Source organism: Aspergillus campestris (genome assembly GCF_002847485.1).
Source record: "Aspergillus campestris IBT 28561 chromosome Unknown P168scaffold_9, whole genome shotgun sequence".
NCBI lineage: Eukaryota > Fungi > Ascomycota > Eurotiomycetes > Eurotiales > Aspergillaceae > Aspergillus > Aspergillus campestris.
The window spans coordinates 961,551-980,947 of NW_020194344.1; the positions used below are offsets into that span (position 1 = coordinate 961,551).

At 52.8% G+C, this 19,397-nt stretch overlaps 6 protein-coding genes across 6 annotated transcripts; 5 read left to right on the forward strand and 1 right to left on the reverse strand.

Annotated features, from left to right (window-relative positions):
• Nucleotides 1-289: 289 nt before the first annotated feature.
• Nucleotides 290-3,379, forward strand: P168DRAFT_239895 (glycoside hydrolase family 31 protein; the record flags this gene model as incomplete). Its single annotated transcript, XM_024833688.1, has 4 exons — nucleotides 290-963; nucleotides 1,011-1,418; nucleotides 1,466-1,636; nucleotides 1,702-3,379. The coding sequence occupies 4 exons, from the start codon at nucleotides 290-292 to the stop codon at nucleotides 3,377-3,379; spliced, it is 2,931 nt and encodes a 976-aa protein (XP_024691285.1).
• Nucleotides 3,380-6,120: 2,741 nt separating this feature from the next.
• On the forward strand, nucleotides 6,121-8,034 carry P168DRAFT_312003 (alpha-amylase; the record flags this gene model as incomplete). The annotated part of the gene is made up of 8 exons (XM_024839543.1): nucleotides 6,121-6,309; nucleotides 6,370-6,485; nucleotides 6,540-6,648; nucleotides 6,707-6,935; nucleotides 7,003-7,165; nucleotides 7,221-7,367; nucleotides 7,445-7,685; nucleotides 7,756-8,034. The coding sequence occupies 8 exons, from the start codon at nucleotides 6,121-6,123 to the stop codon at nucleotides 8,032-8,034; spliced, it is 1,473 nt and encodes a 490-aa protein (XP_024691286.1).
• A 420-nt stretch (nucleotides 8,035-8,454) lies between these two features.
• P168DRAFT_305954 (uncharacterized protein) lies at nucleotides 8,455-9,068 on the forward strand (the record flags this gene model as incomplete). Its single annotated transcript, XM_024838974.1, has 1 exon — nucleotides 8,455-9,068. The coding sequence occupies exon 1, from the start codon at nucleotides 8,610-8,612 to the stop codon at nucleotides 9,066-9,068; it is 459 nt and encodes a 152-aa protein (XP_024691287.1). The 5' UTR covers nucleotides 8,455-8,609.
• A 220-nt stretch (nucleotides 9,069-9,288) lies between these two features.
• On the reverse strand, nucleotides 9,289-10,905 carry P168DRAFT_239146 (flavin-containing monooxygenase; the record flags this gene model as incomplete). The annotated part of the gene is made up of 1 exon (XM_024833653.1): nucleotides 9,289-10,905. One exon carries the CDS (start codon nucleotides 10,903-10,905, stop codon nucleotides 9,289-9,291), a length of 1,617 nt encoding a protein of 538 aa, XP_024691288.1.
• A 2,339-nt stretch (nucleotides 10,906-13,244) lies between these two features.
• P168DRAFT_272148 (uncharacterized protein) lies at nucleotides 13,245-14,969 on the forward strand (the record flags this gene model as incomplete). The annotated part of the gene is made up of 6 exons (XM_024835302.1): nucleotides 13,245-13,370; nucleotides 13,421-13,682; nucleotides 13,742-13,933; nucleotides 13,989-14,147; nucleotides 14,253-14,485; nucleotides 14,550-14,969. 6 exons carry the CDS (start codon nucleotides 13,245-13,247, stop codon nucleotides 14,967-14,969), a joined length of 1,392 nt encoding a protein of 463 aa, XP_024691289.1.
• Nucleotides 14,970-15,668: 699 nt separating this feature from the next.
• P168DRAFT_305956 (uncharacterized protein) lies at nucleotides 15,669-17,244 on the forward strand (the record flags this gene model as incomplete). Its single annotated transcript, XM_024838975.1, has 2 exons — nucleotides 15,669-16,300; nucleotides 16,384-17,244. Exons 1-2 carry the CDS (start codon nucleotides 15,914-15,916, stop codon nucleotides 17,242-17,244), a joined length of 1,248 nt encoding a protein of 415 aa, XP_024691290.1. The 5' UTR covers nucleotides 15,669-15,913.
• Nucleotides 17,245-19,397: the final 2,153 nt, after the last annotated feature.

The following is a 19,397-nucleotide window of genomic DNA, read 5'->3' on the forward strand; positions in this document are numbered from 1 at the left end:
CTTCGTATATTAGCTTGCTACTATAGGATCTACCCCACTCCTCCCCGCCCGCCGAACCTCTCCAAGAAGCCTCCCCCCTTCTCCCCTCCCCCCATTATTCCTTGATTGCCGCAACTCAATCACCCCCTTACTGCCATAGCTCGGAGGTTGGACGGAGAAATATCGCGGTAGCAGGGATGTTGGGCCTCTCGCTTCCTGTGTCCCTGACCCTGCCCTTTTTGGGTCAAAATATAAAGTGATCATCCCTCCCAAATACCTGATCCACACACCACACACGGTCGACATCATCATGGTCGCCCTCACGGCATGGCTGGCTATAGCGCCGCTGGTATACGCCACCACTCTGACCACCCCCGCCACATCCCCCCAGTTCACCATCCCCGCCTCTGCGGATGTTGGCGCCCAATTGATTGCCAACATTGATGACCCCAAGGCCGTCAATGCGCAATCGGTTTGCCCGGGATACAAGGCATCGGGGGTGGAACACACCCCTCATGGCTTCACGGCCAGTCTACAGTTAGCAGGGAAGCCCTGCAATGTGTACGGTGATGACGTCGACTCCCTGTCTTTATCGGTTGAGTACCAGGCAGAGGATCGTTTGAACATCGTCATCACCCCTTCCCACGTAGATGCCTCCAACCAGTCCTGGTACGTCCTCTCGGAGGCACTGGTCCCACGACCTCAAGCCTCAACCAAAGGGTGGGGCCACCGCGGTCAGCTGCAGCTGGAATGGTCCAACGAGCCTTCTTTCAACTTCAAGGTCACCCGGCGCGCCACCGGGGATGTCCTGTTCAACACGGCAGGCTCTGTGCTGGTCTACGAAAACCAGTTTGTCGAGTTCGTCACCTCCCTCCCAGACGAGTACAACCTGTACGGGCTGGGAGAGCGCATGACGCAGCTCCGGCTTCTGCGGAATTCGACCTTGACTACGTATGCCGCGGATATTGCCGATCCCATCGATGAGTGAGTTTGCCACATCATCTGCAAGAAACTGTGCTGACAGTCCGTAGTAATATCTATGGCCACCATGCATTCTATCTAGATACCCGGTACTTCCGCAAGGGGAGTGACGGGGACCATACCCCGGTCAAGGCCAGCGAAGCGGATAGCACCAAGGAATATGTCTCCTTCTCGCACGGCGTGTATCTGCGAAATGCCCATGGCCACGAGGTGCTCTTGCGCTCCAAGGGCCTGACCTGGCGCACGCTGGGCGGCAGCATCGATTTGACCTTCTATGCCGGGCCCACCCAGGCCGATGTGACCAAGCAGTACCAGCTGAGTACCGTGGGGCTGCCGGCAATGCAGCAGTACAACACCCTCGGGTTTCATCAGTGCCGTTGGGGGTACAATAACTGGTCGGAATTCCAAGACGTGGTAGACAACTTTGAGCGATTTGAGATTCCCTTGGAATACCTCTGGTATGTGATTCTATGAATCTTTTGGCGCATAACTGATGTTTTGATAGGGCGGATATCGACTACATGCATGGATACCGGAACTTTGACAATGATGAGAACCGATTCTCTTACGAGGAGGGCGCAAAGTTCCTCGACAAGCTCCATGACGGGGGCCGTCGCTGGGTGCCCATCGTGGACGCCGCGCTGTATATCCCGAACCCAGAAAATGCATCTGACGCGTGAGTGTTATTCCTTTACTGTCTAGTCCTCTGTTTTCACGGACACGGCTGATTGATATCCACAGTTATGAAACCTATACCCGAGGGGCCAAAGATGACTTGTACATCAAAAACCCCGACGGAAGCTTGTACATTGGGGCGGTGTGGCCCGGGTACACCGTGTACCCGGATTGGTCCCATTTCCAGGCGGCTGCCTTCTGGGCCAATGAGCTGGTAACCTGGTACAAGAAGCTGGCGTACGACGGCATCTGGTACGACATGGGCGAGGTGTCGTCCTTCTGCGTCGGCAGCTGTGGCACCGGGAACTTGACCATGAACCCCGCACACCCGCCCTTCTCCCTGCCGGGTGAGCCAGGCAATGTCCTGTATGACTATCCCGAGGGATTCGAGGTGACCAACGCCACCGAGGCTGCCGCCGCCTCGGCCAGCTCATCCAGCCAGGCGGCTGCCCAACCGACAACCTCCTCCACCACTACGTCGTACCTGCGGACTACCCCCACCCCGGGGGTCCGCAACGTGAACCACCCCCCGTACGTGATTAACCACGTGCAGACCGGCCACGATTTGGCCGTGCATGCCATCTCGCCCAACTCCACCCATGTGGATGGGGTCCAAGAGTACGATATACACAGCCTGTACGGCCACGAGGGCATCAGGGCAACCTACAAGGGCTTGCTGGAGGTGTTCCCCGGCAAACGGCCGTTTATCATCGCGCGGTCAACGTTCTCAGGCTCGGGACGGTACGCGGGTCATTGGGGAGGAGACAATTTCTCCAAGTGGGGATCTATGTACTTTTCCATCTCCCAGGCCCTGTCTTTCTCGCTGTTTGGCATCCCCATGTTCGGTGTCGACACGTGTGGGTTCAACGGCAATGCCGATGAAGAGCTTTGCAACCGGTGGATGCAGCTATCGGCGTTCTTCCCCTTCTACCGGAACCACAACGTGCTCTCTGCCATCCCGCAGGAGCCTTACCGCTGGGCATCGGTCATCGACGCCACCAAGTCGGCGATGCGCGTCCGCTACGCGCTCCTCCCGTACTTCTACACGCTGATGCAGCAGGCCCACGAGACCGGGTCGACCGTGATGCGCGCGCTGGCCTGGGAGTTCCCAGATGACCCTACCCTGGCGGACGTCGCTACGCAGTTCCTCGTGGGGCCATCCATCATGGTTGTACCCGTGCTGGAGCCGCAGGCCAAGACCGTCAAGGGCGTCTTCCCGGGCGTTGGTCGCGGTGAGGTGTGGTACGACTGGTACACGAAGACCGCAGTGGACGCGAAGCCAGGCGTGAATACCACCATCCCGGCCCCTCTGGGTCACATCCCCGTGTACATCCGCGGCGGCAGCGTGCTGCCCCTGCAGGAGCCCGCGCTGACCACACGCGAGGCACGCCAGTCGCCATGGTCGTTGCTGGTGGCGTTGGGGACGGACGGCACTGCTACGGGAGATCTGTACCTGGACGACGGCGAGAGCATCGATCCGGAGAGCACGCTGACGGTCAACTTCGAGGCGTCGCGGTCACGACTGCGGGCGACAGCAGAGGGGACCTGGCAGGAGTCAAACCCTCTGGGGTCGATAACGGTCCTGGGCATCAAGAAGTCTCCGAGAACGGTGACGCTGAACGGGACGCCTGTGCCTGTGGACGCTATGCTGTACGATACGGACTCGGGAACCCTGTCTCTGAGTGGGCTGGAGAAATTGACTGGGAAGGGGGCGTGGGGCAAGGGATGGGTGCTGAAATGGTGATAGAATGGGTTAGATCTGTTGTCTCCATGTAATTGCAAAGAAAAGCAAACTAATGTTTACTTCGCCACACACATCCCCTCTCTCTCTCTGTCTTTTTTCTCTTTTTTTTTTTTTTTTTCTTTTTCTTCTTCTTTCCTTCGGCCCCCCGCCTCTGTCCAAGTAATCCACACTGCCAAGTTTCTACCACCACCACTACTACTCCCCAAACCCGAGCCTTGTCAGGGATTATCCGAACTAAAAGGAGAACTAGAAGGAGAGCTAGAAGGAGAACTAGAAGAAGAAGAACTCGTAGAAGAAGGAGGCAAAAAAGAACCCAACCTCCCCCAACCCCAACCCCAGCCTTACCCAATTCAATACAACCTACGGAGTACCTACCAACGGAATGTAGGAACCGACCCTACTAACGCTACTTCCTCACCGATCTACATTCACACTAGCACGTTGAATCTGGTTGTGTGGCTGACGTGCACTACACTACCACTACCTGAGCGGAATGTGTCTGGCTTCGCTAGGCTTCGCTAAGAGGGGAGGTTCGTGCGTGAGGGTTTGTGGGGGGGAACAGGTGTAGGAGTGTGCTGTTCTTGTTGTTGTTGTTGTTGTTGTTGTTGGTATGGGGTATGGGTATTATGCGGAGCGGAAATAGTAAACTAATGTTAGGTGGAGTATCCTTTTCTTGGATCTATTAGGTTTTCTTACCATTCTTGCTTATGCATCATGAGAGAAGGAGAAAAAGGAAAAGAAATAGAAAAAAATATAAAAAGAAAAACAGCAAAACAAAAGATATCACTGACTACAACTCCACCTCTACCCCTACAAACCTACCTGCATACTCTCGATCCAATAGCACCACCCTCCCAGGCTCCCATACATTCCATTACTTCCATCACGGGCACATATGCCCTGCTGAATCCCATGATCCAGATCGCGGACATACCTTACCAACGTCCGTCCCACGGATATAGCCAGCTCGCTCCCAAAAATAGACAGCCTGATACAGTACTTGCGCTGCAGAGAGCGTGTACAGGAACCACGGCTGACCGCCGTCATACACTTACTCCGGTGGCGGTCCAGCGACGCTGTTGATGGGGTAGAAGCTCCGGTGGTGGCTTTATGGCTGTCAGGGCACGGCGAGACACAGCCGTATAGTGGTGTCTTTTCCAGAAGTAGTGATGGCAGAGGAAGAGAATCGGATGAGACATTGGATTCGGTGTCCTGGGCGAGAGACGGGGCGCAGGTGTGGTTAAGATGGCCGGCGAACGCAGCGCCATCAACTCAAGCGCGAGACTCTCTCTTCCTCTCGGAGATTTGCTCGTTCCGTATATAAAGCATCAAGAAGAAATCTCCGAACATAGTCGCATTCCCATCCGCCCCAGTATAGGGCAAACCGTTCTGCACGATCGGCCAAGCAATCCACTTGCGCTGCCGAGGCACTTCTTCAATCCTAGTTAGTACCAATCCGCCCGTCGAATGTGCCAGAACGATTGGCTGTGGCTAGCTTAGAGGGAACTGCAATCAATTGATTTAAACATCGCCAGTAACAGCGCCCACAGCAAGCCATCACGTTTGTGCCGGCCCCCCACCCCGTCAGTGGCGTAGGCGGGGGCGGACTGGCGCAGTCCGTCCCCGGAGATCAGATCGCGGATGGATTGGGCAGGAGCTGCAGGGGGGTCTGGGCGGTGATGTCAGAATGGATGGTGGTGCAGGAGGGGGTGCTTTGTGGCGGGGAATTTATGCACGGGTGAGTCTTAGACCCTTGGGTAGAAGGGTGCCGTGTTGACTGGTCTGTCTGTAGCGCTGAACCGAAGCGAAGCAAGATGGACAGAACGGTTCTGGCCTTAGTCGCTAGGACTACTCCGTAGTTAGCAGTGATATGACTCGGCTGGGCGCCGAGTGCTTAGCGCCCTTTACCGCGATGTCGATAGGGATACTATCGAGGGCGGGGCTTCTGATGATAATCTAGGCGCCCAGATCGAAGGATGAGGGAGTGCGGGACAGGATGAATTGGGATACGGGAGGGAGGGAAAGGAGAGATAGGAGAGGTTTCAGATTCATGAGCGAAGGGAAGAACGCAGAGGGTGGATGGAATGACAATGGCATCATGAATCCGGCGGGGTCGGTCGGAGTCCGATTGATTGCGACTCCTGACTGGTCTGAGGAGAAAGATACCAAGGCCAGTTTCCCCTCATCTGTTGCCCCACCAGGCCCTGGTCATGGTCCGATGAAGATTGACATGATATTCTTTTGACAGGATTCTAGACTACCCTCCTGGAAAGTCTTGTGGAATCAACGGGTTGAGGGAAAGAAGGGAATAACGATCTTCTAGAAAATCCCCGAGATTCTTCCCCGCATCTGCCATGGTGCCGTGCCCTAATTGCCGGCCGGGGGTCATCCCCAATCAAACAACAGCCAGGAAACGCCAGAACATTCCTGCATAATTATCACACAGTAGAACCAGGCTGAATGGACGCCCTCCCTGCATGGTGAAGACCACTACCCCTGGCTAGGATAAGGAATGTAACGCTAGAGGGGACGACCGTCGCAGAATCCGCCGATCTTCACACTCGGCAGACCGGGGTCGGGGATTCACTGGGCGACGGACCAATCGGTCGAATAACCTCCTCCTGCTAAGAGAGCATTATAAATACGCTTCTTTCCCAGGAACCGTAACCATGCTACACCCCACTGCAGACAGAAGAAAAAAGCATCCCTCGCCACAAATCTCCCCCCGTATAACCTCACCAATGCGTCTCTCTTTGTGGTCTCTGCTCCTGGGCACGACCCTGGCAGCAACCCCCGCGGAATGGAAGTCGCAGTCTATCTACTTCCTGCTGACGGATCGATTTGCCCGCACTGATGGCTCGACCGAGGAGCCTTGCGATACGGAGGCCCGGAAGTACTGTGGTGGTACATGGCAGGGAATCATCAAGAAGGTACCTACACTCGAGCAACTTCCAATTAGGGCACAAGAGCACAGCTAAGAGAGAGAACAGCTGGACTACATCCAGGACATGGGTTTCACTGCCATCTGGATCACTCCCGTTACGTCTCAAATCAAAGACACGACCGAGTACGGCGAGGCCTACCACGGCTACTGGCAGCAGGACATGTCCGTTTCCCCCCCAATGTTGCTCGCCCTCTATTCAAGCTAATATCAAATTAGAAACTCTCTCGAGGAGCACTACGGCAAGCCGGAAGACCTGACTGCACTGTCAGATGCCCTCCACGAGCGAGGCATGTACCTCATGGTCGACGTTGTGGCCAACCACATGGTATGTCACCCTGGATGCAACCCGCCCGCCTTCGCCGAGCATAGCTAAGTAGAAATAGGGATACAAAGGCGCCGGTGACGCCGTCGACTACAGCATCTTCACGCCGTTCAACAAGCAAGAGTACTTCCACGATTACTGCCCGATCAAGAACTACGATGACCCGACGCAGTCGGAGCAGTGCTGGCTGGGCGACAACAAGGTCGCCTTGCCGGACTTGAACACCGAAAGCGAGGAGGTGAAGAATATCTGGTACAAGTGGGTTGGAGACCTGGTGAAGAAGTACAAGAGTACGTCCACCCATCCATTCCCATGGCCACGTACAGGTGGAGTGGGAAAACATACTAACGAATGCAGTCGACGGTCTCCGTATCGACACCGTCAAGCACGTCCAGAAGGACTTCTGGAAGGGATACAACGAGGCCGCGGGCGTCTACTGCGTGGGCGAGGTCCTGGACGGCGATGTCGACAACATCTGCTCGTACCAGGAGGTCATGGACGGCTTGTTGAACTACCCGATGTATGGCCTCCCAGACACAAAGACGATGGATAAGACAGCCACTGACAACAACCAGCTACTACCCTCTGATCAACGCTTTCAAGGCCCCCGGCGGCAGCATGTCAGAGCTCGCCAGCATGATCACCACGGTCCAAGAGAAGTGCAAGGACGTCAACCTGCTGGGTTCGTTCGTCGACAACCACGACAACCCTCGCTTTGCTTCGTGAGTCTCCCTCCACTCAACATACACGCATATACAGTATGTGTTACCACATTGGTAGCAATGTCTAACCAAAACAGATACACCAAGGACGTCGCCCTGGCCAAGAACATCGCCGCATACTCCATCCTGGCCGACGGTATCCCCATCATCTACGCAGGCCAGGAACAGCACTTCTCGGGCGGCGAAGACCCCGCCAACCGCGAAGCCACCTGGACCGGTGGCTACGACACCGAAGGCGAGCTGTACAAGGTGATTGCCGCGTCCAACAAGGTCCGCAACCTGGCCATCAAGCAGGACGAGAAATACGTCGACTTCAAGGTATTTACTTCCACCCATATCCCAATCCAAACCCAGAATGTAGAAAGGCAGAATCTAACGCAATAAACAGACCCAAGCCATCTTCTCAGACGACTCCTCCATCGCCATCCGCAAGGGCGCCGACGGCTCGCAGATCATCACCGTGCTCACGAACAAGGGCGAGGGCGGCGAGGCGACGGTCGAGGTCACGGGCACGGGCTACGAGTCCGGCACCGAGCTGACGGACGTGATTACTTGCTCGCCCGTCAAGGCCGGTGACAACGGATCGGTGTCGGTGCCCTTGAAGGGTGGCGCGCCGGCCGTGCTGTACCCGACCAAGAAGCTTGCTGACAGCAAGATCTGCGCTTGATTTTGAAAATCGCATGATTCTGTTGCGGGAGGGATGGGGGGATATGTGTAGTATATCGGTTTGGATGAGATGTATATGAAGTTATTGCTAGAATGTATCAGAATGATATCTAGGTACTGAAAAGTATCATGTTTATGAAAGATGTGCACTTGAGAAACAGCAATAAAGTTGTCGTAGAGTCGCTTATATGGATCGGCGTAACCATGGGCATCAATGCCCCTAATTCTATCTATTGTAATTTATTATTATTTAATCGCTATTATGCTGTCTGAAGGTATATCGAGGTTCAATTAACACTGTTAGACCAATAGCATTGGTGATGCATCGGCGGAGTGACTTGCCCATTCCAAAACTACCAACTATATATCTTGACCCACCATCCCCTACCACATGAACCCCACAAACCCAATCCTCAACTCCCCCAAGCCTCTCTACGAAAACAGCCTTATCCGAGACGGAAAAGTCGACGCAACCCTCTCATCCAACACCTCCAACACAACAAATGAGACTCCCAATGGGTAACCACCTACGGCCACCACCAGCGATCCCACTACCACCCAGCCACCCACGAAGTAATGGTCGTGCCGTCCGGCCCGGGCAGAATCCGCTGGGGCACCACCGACCTAGACGACAGCCCCGACGAGCACACCTACGGGTCTGACTCTGAGGATGGCGCTCTCTTCACGGACGTCGAGGCCGGAGATCTGCTCATCATTCCGGCGGGTGTGGCGCATATGTCGTACAATCGGGACTCGCCGAGTCCCGAGGCGCAGTACTTGACGGGAGGGGACGCGTATGGTATTGAGGGGGAGGATGCCGCGGCGTTTGTGGGGAAGCTGAAGGTGTCGGGGTTTACTATGATGGGGGCGTATCCGAGGGGGAAGACTTGGGGGTGGTCGGAGGGGGGAGCCGACGCTGCTGGGTTTGAGGCTGTGTGGAGGGTGAAGAATGCGGATTTGGATCCAGTTTTGGGGGCGCAGCGTGGGATTCATACTAATCGGAATATTCGCAGTTCGGCGCTGCGAGGACGGTAGAGAGTAGTTTGGCTTTTTATACTGTTTCGTACTCTTGTTAGGATGTGTGGGTATCATTATCAATCCATGTTTTCGGGAACTAGAAGATATATTTATTCTAGCATCAACTACACATGGTAAACGGTGACATTTGTTGTGAAGTTATAAATGCAAAGGAATTTCGTTCCAATGCGTAAGAAGAGAGATGCAAGAAGCTAAGAACCCATTATATATATATGGCCTACTGAAATACGAAACTCGACCACCTGCTCTCCACACACTCCTTCAAATACTCCTGATACTTGGGCAACCCTCCAATATAGCCCAGCGCTTCTCGCTTCTTGCCCGGGACATTCCCACCCATATACCACGTCGTTTCATTATGCGACATTAGCGTCTGATAACATGCTTCGTTCGTGATGCAAGACCACTCCTCCTCCATCTCAGGCTTAGCATCAGTCTTCGAAAATCCATGCTCTCGCATATACACCATAGTCGCGATGATCCAGTCCGCCTGGATCTCCGAGATCAATGGGCCACTGGCAAAAGCAGTTGGGCTTTGCGGGCCATACTGGTAGAACAAATTGGGGAAACCCGACGTCGCCATCCCGAGACAGGTTCTCGCCCCGTCGGCCCATTCGCCTCTAAGAGACTTGTTCTTCGCACCGCGGATATTGACCCGCGAGAAACCGCCCGTCACGGCATCGAACCCGGTGGCTAGAATAAGGGCATCGACCTTTATCGTAATCCCATTTTCCAGCTCTATCCCGTTAGGAACGATCCGGGAAATTGGCGTCTTTTTGAGCGGCACTAGCTCCACATTGTCTTGGTTGAAGACCTCGTAGAAAGTCTGTTCGAGAGAAGGCCGCTTGGTACCAAACGGATATGGCGGGTTCTCAGGGGCCAGATTCTCAATCAAGTCTGAATCGTTCCGCGTGAGTCGCTGTCGGACTTGATCGCGCCAGAACCGATAGAAGGAATGATTGGCGTCGAGGTCGGTCATGAAATCAAAGTAGTTGGCCTGCACGGGCGCGAACCCCCCTCTAGCCCACAGCGTTTCATACAAAGCAATGCGCTGGTCGTGCGTGTCGTCCTTGGCTCGTCGGTCGACTAGCATGTTATCTGACCCCGTCTGAGAGAGGCGTGCGGTTCGGAACAGCTCCGCGTACTTTGATTTATCTACTGGTTGTTTGAAGGCTTTTTGTCGCATCGGGAGTGCGCAGTTCGGAGATCGCTGCAGCACGACAAGCTTTCCGACCTTCGGACCCAGCTCCTGGATGACCTGCACCCCAGTGGCGCCAGTTCCCATCACGGCAACGCGCTTGTCGGTCCAGTCGACAGGACGGGCTGGCCAATCGGCAGTATGGCATTTGAGGCCCTCAAACGTTTCGAGACCATTGAGGTGGGGGATATATTTCTTAGAAGCGAAGCCCATGGAGAGGAGAAGATGGCGAGCGGAGACGACGTGACCCTTATCTGTCTGGATAGTCCAGAGCCCGCGCGCAGCATCCCACGTTGCATCTGTCACTTTGGTGCCAAAGGTGATATCCTGACTGAGATTCCACTTTCGATCCACGAACTTGAAGTATTCGACGATCTCTTTCTGGCCTGGGTAGGCTTCGGACCACTCCCATTCTGTCCAGAGCTCGGGGTCAGAGAATTCGTAGAACGGTGTGTTGTTGTCGACGCGGGCGCCGGGGTATCGGTTATGCCACCATACGCCACCTAGCCCGTGGCCTTCTTCGAAAACCCTCACGCGGAACCCTGACTTGCGCAGGTTTTGGAGGAGGTAACAGCCGCCAAAGCCTCCACCGACGATGATCGCGTCGAGGAAGTCGTCGTCCATGTAGGAACCCATGATTGAGGCTATCGAGGAGAAATACAGGGGTTGATCAAGGTGGGTTGAAGAAAAGAGGACAGCGATATACCGTTTGCGATTGCCTGGATGTGTTGCCTCTTTATAGCTTTCTGATTCTTACATCGAAAACGATCATGAGATAGGCATGGGTAGATTCATCCTACTATTCCAGACGCTCCACTATCTCCAGTTTCCCCGCTCGAGCAGAACCATTATGAAACCCATGTCTCCGTTCAAGGCTTGTTGGGAACACCCACCATGAGCCATGCATGGTCAACCCACGATAAGCTCCGCGCACCTTATCACACCCACACTACGGCCCTGCCGTCCGATGGTGGTTGCAGGGTGGTGTGTTTTGTGGTATTCTCATGCTTCTTCACGTCTCTGATAGCTGGCTCGGACCCGCATACCGGGGGACTGAACGTTTGCCAATAGGTCTAGCGAGAATTTCAGTAAGACCTATAGATAGATACAGATGTCATGCTAAAGCTGGAAGACTCACCACAAACGAATAAATGGCCTATTACAGGACTAGATGTGAGAATGTGACGGATGTTGAAAACAAAGTATTTGTGGGCTTGACTATAGGGTGTCGATAGTAAATCGCTGTCGCCTGAATGATCCAGCCATGGCAACGATCCCGATTCTGAAAAGTAGTGTCATTGCAGACCTTGGTTGGACTCAGTGTATATTATGTCCTGGGTTATTAGGGGAAGTAGCAAGTGATTTACATGTGTGGAAAGCCAGTGATTGCAATCAGTCCGATGTGTAAGCTGACCATGTAAAGCTGCTACACATCTTTGCAAGGTTGGATTCTTCCCACGATTCGTCAAGTTTCTATACTATCAGTAAAGTCTCTAAATTTTGATCAGTTTCATACATTCTTACCAAAATATATATAATCCAAAGTCATATTCACTCAAGACAAACGGTGGACAACATAGACTTGCGATTAGGACTAGCATCAAACTTAGACACTGCCTGGACAGGCTCAGTCACTACCAAGTCATTTGCCGTGTCTAGGCATCTGGGTAATGTGTTTGCATTATACACCATCACGATTAATTCATATATGCCAGTTCCTGCTTAGCGATTAATGGCGAGGTGAATATTTGGTGAAAGCTGTCCTAGGCCCATCTTCGAACGAGACTGTGCTCTCCAGCCTATCAAAAACTCGCGATAATATCCCTATCCACTACCACAACTAGGGTAAAATCCTGGAAGACACCAGCCTATTACTGTCCGGAGTATAATGAAGTGTCCGGGGTGTATTTGTTCAAATCATTCCTACCATCTAGTCAAAGCAGGACATCTAACATCAGGGCTGCATTCGTCCAAATATATTGCACACTATGACATCAAAACAAACCACAGCACGACATGAGTCCGTGCAGCCATCATTTGTGCAATGATAGAGCTGTTTCACCGAGGTAAAAACGACGGATGGAGTGGCCGTAGCGCGCCCCACACCGTTCCGCTCGACTCCACCCTCCGGGATATTGTATCATGGACGCAAACCAGGGCCTATAGCCTACAAGGGGAGCGCTGCTTGCCTATCACTTGCGGACTCGCTTGCCCTGTTTGTTATGAGTGTGGTTGCCGTGCAAGGAATGGGTTTAATCGCAAAGATTGATGTTGGTGGGCCCTTGGAAAGATAGAGACTGGAGTCGCCCTCATATATAAAAGGATTCGAGCGAATTAGCGCCAAAATCACGCAATTCCCGTGTTTTGCTAGCCAGAAATATTGTCGAATACTCTTCGCTTCGTATATTGCGAGGTACGCATATAGGGGAGGTTGTATGTGAACGGGGCCCATGGATCCAGGATAATATGCGATTTGGAAGTCACCCATGCTTTCCATCATGAGCTCCATCACTTTTCAATTCACTGCCCTTGCCAAACCCTCCTTGAGCACTACCAAACGTGGCTTGGTGTAGTTACTAGCCAAAACTTTGAATACCCCATGCTCCGCGCATATACTCCGTACTCGTGGCACATTTCCTTTCCTGGTATCGCGAAACTAGTAGAGTCGCGCTACTATCTCCCTAGATAAGGAATCTGTTGCCTAAAGCGCAAGTTTGACTGTGCCGAGCGGCAAGGGCCAAGCCGGTTGATGCAATGCGACACCGTTTAGAGATGCCTTCTCGGTTTTGAGAATAATTGATTGGCCTATCGTCTATGACATCTTCCGTATGAGCCATAGTTGTCTTAATCGTTGTTATCCCCGCATTATAGAAGGAACTGCCGGTTTACCCCTAGTTTGTACAAGAGTTCTGTCTTCCCCTCTCTTATCGCAAACCCTGTCCATATTGCCAGACCCTTGAGATTCTTCACACAATATGTCAGACACGACCAATGGGCAAAAGGAATCGATCGACAAATCATCCGAGTCCCTGGATGTGGCACCCATCACTGAAGATGCAGTCTTTGGCAAAATCACCGAAGACGGCCCAAACTATCGTAATGTTCGGGGCTCTTTCCCCAGTATTTGGGCACAGCGACTGACGATCTACAGGTCGGATGGATCGGAACCACAGCTCTGATGATGAAAACCCAATTCGGGCTTGGTGTCCTTGCCATGCCGGGAATACTCGACACGCTGGGCATGATCCCGGGGGTGATATGCATCTGTGCAGTAGCGGCCATCACAACTTGGTCTAACTACATAGTCGGTGCTTTCAAGCTACGGCATCCCGAAGTATACGGGATCGACGATGCGGGGGCCTTGATGTTTGGTCGAGTTGGCCGGGAAGTGTGTGGCTTTGTTGTCTGTCTTTGTGGGTCTCTTGTTCATAGGCATGCCTTCGGCTGTGTCTTTCTAACTCGTGCGCTCTAGACTGGATCTTCTGCATGGGCTCGGGCCTCTTGAGTACATCCATCGGTCTGAACGCTGTCTCGGCCCATGGAACCTGTACGGCTGTCTTTGTGGCAGTAGCCGCTATTGTCTCCTTCGCTGTGGGTAGTGTTCGCACATTGGGAGAAATTAAATGGGTTGCCTGGATAGGGCTAGGGTGTGTTTTTACTGCTGGTGCGATATTATTCTTTACATCTAATGTGGTCATAAAATGCTTACTGTCATACAGTGATGATTGTCACTATTGCAGTTGGCATACAAGACAGACCGACGACAGCTCCCCAAGGGGGCATCTGGGTATCAGACTACAAGTTAGTTGGACGTCCGTCTTTCGATAAAGCGGTCTCTGCCGTCTCGTCCATTATATTCGCTTATTGTGGAACTCCAGGTGATATAATCCTTTTGTAATATTTGATTCCCTTGAATGAGCGGGGGGGAACGCGCAAGACATGACGGGTAGCTACCATGTTGTACATGCTAATTATCAACTTAGGATTTTTCCCAATCGCCGCCGAAATGCGAGACCCTTCGCAGTACAATCGACCTCTTTTACTCTGCCAGGGTGGCGTGACAGCAGTCTACCTCATCGTCGGGATCGTCATGTACTACTACTGCGGCTCATACGTGGCGTCTCCTGCCCTCGGATCCGCTGGTCCATTGATCAAAAAAGTTGCCTACGGGATCTCCCTCCCAGGCTTGGTCGTCAGCTCGATTGTCGTCCTCCATGTAAGCCGTCTACCAGTTGTCCATAGAGTCCACCCTACATGATCTGACTTCCAACACCTTCCAGTTTTCAAGCAAATACATCTTCGTTCGCATTCTGCGCGGATCGGATCATCTCGTCTCCAACTCTATCACACACTGGGTGACCTGGCTCGGCTGCACACTCGCCACCACAATAGCCGCCTACCTCATCGCCAGCGGCATCCCCATCTTCGGTGATCTGGTGTCCTTGATTGGGGCGCTGCTCGGGACCTTCATGTCGTTCCAGCCGATGGGGTGCATGTGGCTGTATGACAATTGGGCCAGCGGGAGAGATCGACCTACGGTGAAATGGAGGATTTTAGTGTTTTGGAGCGTCCTTGTCATTGTTTTGGGGTTCTTTTTGATGATTTCTGGGACGTATGGTTCTGTACTCAGTATTATTGCGTCTAGCAAGGCTGCGTCGGGTTCGTCTGCGTGGTCGTGTGTTGATAATTCGAATTCATGAATTACTAACTCTAGGACGGTCGTGGTCGTATATACCCAATACTATACTCGTCTAATGAATGACAATGTACCCAGAACCGTTGGGCTCCTTATTGTCTTCGTAGGCCAAACAGACGGGATTCTAAAAGTAAGCAACAGACTACAGCATATTTTTGGCAAACTATGACTTGCGTAATTCCAACCTAGAATAGTATAGCATACTAGTTGATCTCGTTGTGGTCTTTGGCTTCATTATAAGAAATGGGGCTATGAAGACGCATATAGCTCCTACAACACCACGATTTTATAGAAGCACCAACGCATAGTTACGAATTTTCTCTACAACCAGCCTCAAATACTTTAACTGACAATATACATATTAATGAAAATGATCTGATAGCAAGTGGAGCTCACACGTGACCGGCCGCGTCTTGGTAAAGGCTTAGCTTGGATCGAACGACAACTTTATTTACATCTTGACCCCAGCCTTATGAACCAGATCTGCTATTCATCTTTAATGCACCATCTACCTGTAGCAAGTGGCCAGTTGGGATGAACGATCGCGATCGATGCTCGAAAACAGCCATCTAAAAATAGCCGATCATCCCCTGGTTGGCTGCAAAGGGAAATGTGTTACATGCCCGGAGGAGCCCTAAATCGACGCCCGTCCAAGCTGTCCCCACTCTTTTCCCTCCGCTCTGACGCCCACTCGCCCATCCACGTCAGATGTTTCTTTTTTGATTTCTCAGAAAGGAATTAGCTCGTTCAAACAGCCATATTAGGCCACCTGGATCACCCAACCCGGACGACGCTCATTTCCTCCAAAAATGTTCGTCACCGGGACCCCAGGACGGCTGACGGCCGCCCCTTGCCCTTGCCATTGCCCATTCCATCGTCGAACCCTCGCAATCTTTTCTGCATCTTAACCATTATTCTTGCTGGAAAAATCAAGTATCAGAAATAATAATGTACCCCCGCCGGCGGAGGCGGCTGCTCCCGCGTCTATTATGGCTCATCTCCAGCGTCGTCCTGTACTTTCTTATCTTCGGCCTTCCGTCGCCCCCGCCGACAACGAACAACAACCGCGCCGACAAAAAGGCGCCCGACTACGACGTCGAGAGTACCCCTCGGTATCTATATCGCTCGTCCTTCCGGTCGGACCCCGACCTCAGCTACGAGAAGAATGTCTCCGACGCGCTGGTTGCGATCGAGACTGCCGTGCGACAGGCGCGCAAGGGCGACGACACCGCACAACAACATATCTGGCAGATTCATCTGGGACGGCACAAATCCCAGAGGGGGCAAGACTCGCTGCTGTTCCAGCAGGTGAACCGAGATCAATGGGATTATTCCGTACGCAATCCTTCCGTTTCCTCCCTCATTACTTCTTTTCTTTCCACCCTTGAAATCCGTTCCTAACACGAAACGCAAACCAGCTCGTAACAACCCTCTACGCAAAAACCTTCATCAACACCGTCTTCGCATCCGTCCCCGAGCTCCAAACCCTCTACAAATCCTACCCACACCACGTCCTCCGCGCCGACCTCCTCCGCTACCTCCTCCTCTGGTACTACGGAGGTTTCTACGCGGACACAGACGCATTCCCCGCGCGCCCAATCGCCAACTGCCCAGCGCTCCTCCCGTTCTTCGACGCGAATGACACCCCACAAGCACACTCGCTCGTGCTAGGTGTCGAGATCGACGAGCCGCACGCGTCAGCACAGCTCAAGCGCGACTGGCACTGGAGCCGCAGCTACGGGTTCGGGCAGTACACCATGTTCGCGCCGCGGCGGTTCAGCCCGATCCTGCGGGAGGCGATCGTGCGGGTGCTGTCGCACACGCGGCAGCACCGGCAGCGACATGGTGGCGTGCTGGGCGCGGAGCCGGCTTACGACGAGTCGACTATCTTGGAGGTTACGGGGCCTGGGGTGTTCACTGATGCGGTGATTGATGTGCTGTCGCGGACGCTGGCGCCGACGCATTGGCTTGTGCAGCGGTCGGTGGCTGCTGATGAGGGGATTGGGGATTTAGCGGGGGAGGAAGGGGGGTCTGGCTCGCGGCGGGTGACGTGGGCTCCGTTTCATGAGATGAGGGATCCGTTGTGTGTTGGGGAGGGGGAGGGAGAGGGAGAGGGGGCGGACGGCGGTCATGGAGGACTTTGTGTGCTGCCTGTTAGTGTGTGGGGGAATGGGCAGCGACATAGCTCCGCGGAGGGGTTTGGGAGTGCCCAGGCTTGTGTGAATCATCGGTTTGGGAGGGTATGGAAGAAGGGGTGGTGGGAGTATTTGTTTGGGTAGGATCTGTATATATTCGTACATAGTATAATAGAACCCTTGTATACGCTTATAGCATTGGGATAGCGTAGTGTATGGCATCTCATTACGTTTTGCCAAGTCCAAACGAAGAAGGGTACTGCATAGTGGGATGTAAAGACCACATACTATCAGCATATTGGTTCCGGACGAATAACCTACCGCCTCACAAAGACAAACGTATCAGACCATCAGAAGTAAGGACCATCCTAGAATTAGACACGGAGTCGATCCTCGAAAGACAGACAGACCAACCCAACCCACCGGAAACAGCTCCACAGCATTCCAGCGATCCCTCGCAGGACAGACACAGACACAGACACATCAATAATCAACACCCACCCACTCCACCATGACACATCCCGAACAAAGCCCTCAACAAAGGCCACAGACGAAAGACGAGAATCAAGCAAGGCAGCCGCGGGTAGCGGCTCGCAAGCGGAAAATGTTACCGTGCCCAATCCCATCCGTCCAACTGACCCAAGGACCAGGGCACGGACGCCCGAAATCGATGCAGGCCAAGTAAGGCACGTTAGGGAGACGTGGGGCTGCGGTTAGGCAGAAAGCGCGGGTGTATGAGAGTTTGAGTGTGGGTGGCGATTTGACTGACTGACTGACTGATTGACCGTACATGCAGTCGGGGATCAAATACATGAGTTGACGCCTTGCAGGTTGGTCCTAAGTGGGTAGTGAGCTACACCAAGGGGCGCACGGATCGATTGAGGGTCTCCCCTTGGACTACTGTGTGCTACTCTCCCTCCCTACATGTCGGGATATGTATGTATGTATTCATGTAGGTAGGAGCTAGGTAGGTGGTAGCTCAGGAGCGTCTCCCGCGCTAGCCAGTAACAAGGGGTGGGATTATTGGATGTCGGTAATGCTACACGGCTTCCATTCGAGTATCAGGCTGACAGGGGAAGGGAGGACAAAGAATAAGAATATTACGATGATGATGGAAATAGATCACCACTGTCAGACCTGATCAACGATCCCTTAAGACGCCAGTAACCGATAATAATACCTAGTTGATAATACCAGACAGATCGACCCAACCCGAGGGAGATCGCCGGTGGGGTGCAGATGGCTAAACCGTTTCCCGGATATTAAAAGCCACAAGAAATAGTTTCTTCTCGGCATACCATTGTCCAGTTGGTAGGTAGCTTTACAGGTGTGGACAGGGGTATCACTCCCTTAGGTGGGTTGGTAGGTAGATAGATAGGAAGGAAGGTACGTAAGGTACGTACTTAGATGTTGAGAAGAAATACGAGGCATTGGACTGCAGCAGCCTGGTGCCCAATCCATAACACTTAACCAGGGAGAGTAGGTACTACTGTAGGTATGTAGTGCCAATGAGGTCATGCTATGCCGAGCCAGATCTCAGACCAAAAACGTCTCGATCGATCGATCTGCCAAAGCGGGGACGCCACCTAACGCTGTAACAATAAATAGAAAAGAATTAGAAAGAAAAACAAAAAAAGTAAAATACCCCGTCGTTAGTCAATAGTTAGTAGCAGCAGGCCAAAGACAGACAAGCAAAGCAGGAGGTACGTGGATCCTCGGGCTCTACCGATCTGACCAAACCCCGATGAACAAAACCCCCCCCCCTCACGTCAACGGGTGACATCCCAAGAATTCGTCCAAACCCAAGCCTAAGCCACAAGCTAGTCGTCGATCTTTGGGTCCGAGGACAGTCAACTCACGTCAAGTCAGTCAGTCAGTCAGGTTTCAATCGGACCCTGAGACTAAGACGATCACCGCCATGTGACAGATAGATCGGAGGGATCGAAGGTGCTCTTCCTATTTGAGGGTCTCCCGTGCATGGATAAATCGGATGCCACGACGGTCACCGATTTATTATTATCATTATTGATTATCAAAATAATAACGAACGATAATACTAATATTTATCTAGTATGCAGATGCGGCCCGTTGGGCATAACACCATATGTAGCACATACATGATTAAAAGTGGGTAAGCAAGTCATGATACGCTATGTCATGTCATGTAATGTCATGTCATGCCATGTATTGATACGTGGAAGGAGATGCAGATCAGCCAATAACTACAGGACGGGTACATTCTCCGATAAGATTGTGCCGATTCACACGGAGTACCTTAGGGTATCATCAGGGAGTTC